Below are 4,594 nucleotides of genomic sequence, written 5' to 3'. Positions count from 1 at the left end.
TGCACAACATATAAGCATATTGAGATGCAATGGAGTCTCAAAATGATTGTTATGCTCCATTAAATCCATCACTAATAATTTTACTACAACTTACGTTTGTTCCTCGGCTAATCATTGATTTCTGAATTGAGACTATTTAGTACTTCGAATTTTCTGAGGAAGCGACTCTTGTTGGGAGTAGGAAAGTCATCAAAAAGTAGAAATAGAACTATTTTATGACTGAAAGTGAGAGCAGAAGCGGGCACTCATTGTACAAGAGTATGGCTACTCTGCTTCAAATTTCAAAGATTTTTATTAACATGGTCTGCAAACAACTCCATAAAGAATATGTCTGCTAAAATGTTTGAAAAGATCACCCTTCATTCTCTTGGGAGTGTTTGGTAACTTGGCTTGAGAGATGATTGAAGAAAAAATAAAACTGAAAGTACACCACAACCCATAACTTATATTTCGAGCGATATCATCAAAAAACAATCAAATTGATGGATAACATAAGCTTTTTAATTAAATTCAAAATTAACTTTTACATCGAAGTCTATGTATTAGGGGTTCCACACTCTCCTTCAACACTTGTTTCGTCAACACTTGGTCCTAGTAGGGAAATAATCTTCTTGTCACATTTTCACCATCTTTGAGCATAGCTTTCCAGTTAGTAACCCATGATTGACGCCAAATTGAAGAAGCAAAAATCAACAATTTGCTTTGGGGGGGTCACTAAATAACCCAAAATTCCTACTTGTTATTTTCATTTAGTTTCCATTATGGGTCCACTCGTTTGCATTCCAGAACCAGAAGTCAAAGGATGCCCCCTAATTTTTGGGTAATAACTTAAGAATTCAATTCATAACTTTTTTTAAAAGACCTGAACCCTTAATTTATGAAAAAATGTAAACCATCCAAAGTACCCTTTTTATTAAGCATCCCCAATTAATTTCGCTGTTTCCTCAAAAACACGAAAATGTTATTAATTTGTTACAAAGAAGCAATGTTTTCGTTGCTTCCATCATTACAAAGCGACAAATTCGTTGTTTTTATTAATTGTTTCAAAAAGGAAAAAATCATGTTTCGAAGCACCTAATTCACTACTTTTTCCGAAATGACAAATTTTCTTCTTATTTTCTGTAATGCTAGGGGCATTCAGTTGGAAAAAAAAAATTAGTGACTAAATTATTAAATTTTCAACCAAAATATTGGGGTATGGAGTACAAGTAGTCTATGTTGGTGGGTTTGTTAAGTAATTTTTCTTTACATAATCATTTTTTGGTTGAAAAATACCATTGAAAAAAAAAATTGTATTTCTTATGATTTATTTGATTGTAAGTGTGGGTACAAGAAACAGAGCTAGAACAGAGCAGAAAAAGATTAGATTTAGAAGTATATATTCATATACTTGAGCATGGAACAACTATAATTCACATAAATGTGTGGAGTCTATATGGCCAACCACGTCGCACTCGAGCTCATAGAGACATATCGAACTCAATCTTACACCTACCCATTGTTTAAGATATTCAAACTAATAGTTCTAATTTAAGAACGGAATCAAATTTTCGAGTTCTTTGCAAATCCCAGTGAGATATGTGACAGAGGTAATGTCTTTTGATGAGGAGTTAGTAGTGTTAGGACCTAGAAACCTTGCAGAGTGATCTTTTAGTGAAGCTGTTTGAGCTTTCAAATCTAATTCTTTAATGGGATAAACTTGAGAAGTAAGAAATCAAATAATTTTGATTTTGAGGACACTATACATCGAAAAATCTGCGGTAACATTAATACACTAAACCATTTTACAGAACACATATTTTAGTTTCTTACCCAACCTATACAAGTACTAAGTAACAGATTGATCAAAGATGATATACAAATTAACCAAAATTAGAATTCAAATTGTCGACGAGATGTATTAATGTGCCGAAATTAAGGTAAAGCTTTCTGAATTTGTGTCAACTCCTCTAGATTTTACATCTTTGTGGAAGACTCATATCTACAACTGCAATTTTTATCAGGAAATCTGCTAAATTTAGTGAGGAAAATTTATAATAGATATATGAAGAAACATAAGTTTAGAACAAATCCTCTATGAACAAATGAAACAAAATCTGAAATGGAACAAAAAAATCAGAACACTTCGCTTACAGAATGGAAGTATTTGTGGCTACTCTGAGATCTCGACTCAACTTGATCTTCTTAATTACTCGACCGTCTTAAATCCACAGAAAATTATCTGGGATTGAATTCGATTGGGTTCTTGAAGAAGTCAAGAATTCCTGGAAATCCCATATCGCAAGAATACGAAATTCACCTGAATATTTCCTCAAAAATTAAAGAATTTCATCTAAGTTATAAATTCTAACACTCAACCATGAAACTTAATTTCTTCATTGGGATCTCTTCCTCGCGTGGTGTGAAACTGTGTGCCCTTCGAAGAAATCCAAGACAGCGATCTCAAGATCCTCAACCGAATACTTGATGTACATCTCTGGGTGCTTCCCACTCTCTATATGTCCCCTAAATCGGCCGAGAAAAGATCGATAAGCAGGAATCAACTTCTCCGACATAGATATCCGAAGTTCCTCTCGAAGTTGAGGATCGGGTACTAACCATGTCGCTTGAATCCGATGAACTTCTTCAAACATCGAATTAAAGGTCTTAAACCTATCCTTTAACGCCGATTTCGAGACCCCAGATGAGAAATTCCCTCTGACATGTAGTCCTTCATCTCTTAAGCAGTATAGAATCCTAATCAAAGTCGATCTTTCATAACTCTGCGCTTCTTGCCTGAATTTCCATGTTAGCTTCCTCAAGTAATCATCTCCAATCATCTCAAGAAGCTCAGGAGATCCTTTAACTTTTTGAACAATATAGTGTATATTGTTCATGAGGAAGATATGAGACAGAGAAGCATCTTTGTAGCAAGATTTTCCCTCCAAATTGAATTGTAAGATTGCAATTATCCAAATTAGATGAAGTGCTAAAGGGGATCGATTCCCGGGTTCTGGAAAATCGATTTCGGGGGCTGTTTGATCACCAGAGATTCGTGAACCCGTCGATGGGTTCGACACAATCAACTCCATCATGGTTTGCTTGTAATCAGAAATCAAATTTAGGTAATTCATCACATACCTTGTCAAGGGATGAAGTGTCCCTCCAGGTACCGGAATCCTCGAAGGCTCGCGTTGTACCGCGTTCTCGAATTCCGATAGTATCCCTCTTGCAGCCTCGGCAAGCCTCGAGAGGATCTCGGCAGCTTGAACTCGAACTGATTCAGATGATTTCGATCCGAATATTACATCGATATCGGGGAGAAGACACGATAGCGCGTCATGGAGATCTAGTATCTTGAAGAGTTTCTCGGGTGATCGCCGACTAATACTAATCGCTTCGGCAAAATTGAAGAGCTGTATTGCCGGACCTTTAACAGTTTCCATAAAACAAGCATCATCGGCATCGGCGGAGGCGCCAAGACCTTCAAATATTTGCTGACAAAGCCGCTTCTCACTTGCAAATAGAATTCGAAAGCAAACTTTTGCCGCTCGTATCCATCTTCTGATCTTCACTTCTAATCTATCCCATTCTAGTCTTTGAACATCACCTATGCTAAGCTTCTCGATCCCAAGTTGTCGAAAGCTAGAATCGATGATAGATTTACGAACACTCCCGTAAACTTGTATACATTCACGTAGATATCCACATGTGATCATTCTCTCAGCGATACTACGAAGATCGTAAATCGCTTCCGATGGAATTAGATCAATCTCATGAATACTATTCGTCGATCGATAACAAGTACTACTACTCCCTTCTACGTCTCGTTCTTCGACTTCTTCTCTTCTACTACGTGAAACTTCGTCTTCGAAGTAGCCTTCTTCGTTGAACTCTCCTGTAGTTTCGGTTACAGAAGATGAGTGATGATGATGGTGATGATGATGATGATGATGAGTAGTCGAAGAATTTGGATCGATAAGAGCTTCGGTTTCGATTGGATTTGTGTGATTGATTAGTATATTACGGAATTCATCTTCGAGACGAGCCATGGCGATCTGTAACGTACCATTTATCTTACTAGAATCATCGTTGGATAAAGTAACGGTATCCATGGATCGTTGGATCTCGTCGACAGCTAGTAAGAATTGATCGGCTTCTTGTGGATGATCGCCATCGAATATCATATGTTCTCTTGCTTCTTCTGATGATGTTGAGTCCCATCTTAAGATTAGCTTCTCTGCTTCTTCAAAATCCATGATGGATGTATGGCTAGAAATCTTTTGGAGAAGCTGTATTTGTTGATGTGGTGGTTTTGGTGGTGTTGGTGGTGGTGGTAGTAGTGGTGGTGGTGGTGGAGGAAAGTGAGATTCTGTGATTGCTTGTTAGAAATTTAGAATACAAATAACACAGATTATTATTTTTATTTGTATTAATTAAATATATTATTTATAATAATGAACACTAATTCTATTATTATTTATTTATTTATTAGAAATTGTGGTCTTGGAAGGCAACTGTGATCATTTGTTTTGTCTGAATTAGAATTGTGGGAGTCTTATTGGAACACTTTTTGCAAGAAGAGATTATTGACTTTTGACCTTTTCTTAGTTCT

The 4,594-nt window shown here is 36.4% G+C and overlaps 1 protein-coding gene across 1 annotated transcript; it reads right to left on the bottom strand.

Moving 5' to 3' along the window:
• Positions 1 to 2,016: 2,016 nt before the first annotated feature.
• LOC147410321 (exocyst complex component EXO70B1-like) lies at positions 2,017 to 4,391 on the bottom strand. Its single transcript, XM_086433871.1, has one exon. The coding sequence runs from the start codon at positions 4,236 to 4,238 to the stop codon at positions 2,376 to 2,378; it is 1,863 nt and encodes a 620-aa protein (XP_086289997.1). The 5' UTR covers positions 4,239 to 4,391; the 3' UTR covers positions 2,017 to 2,375.
• Positions 4,392 to 4,594: the final 203 nt, after the last annotated feature.

Source organism: Akebia trifoliata, chromosome 1, assembly GCF_017979445.1.
Source record: "Akebia trifoliata isolate Shusen 1 chromosome 1, ASM1797944v1, whole genome shotgun sequence".
Taxonomy (NCBI): Eukaryota; Viridiplantae; Streptophyta; class Magnoliopsida; order Ranunculales; family Lardizabalaceae; genus Akebia; species Akebia trifoliata.
This window is presented reverse-complemented; position numbering and strand designations above follow the sequence as displayed.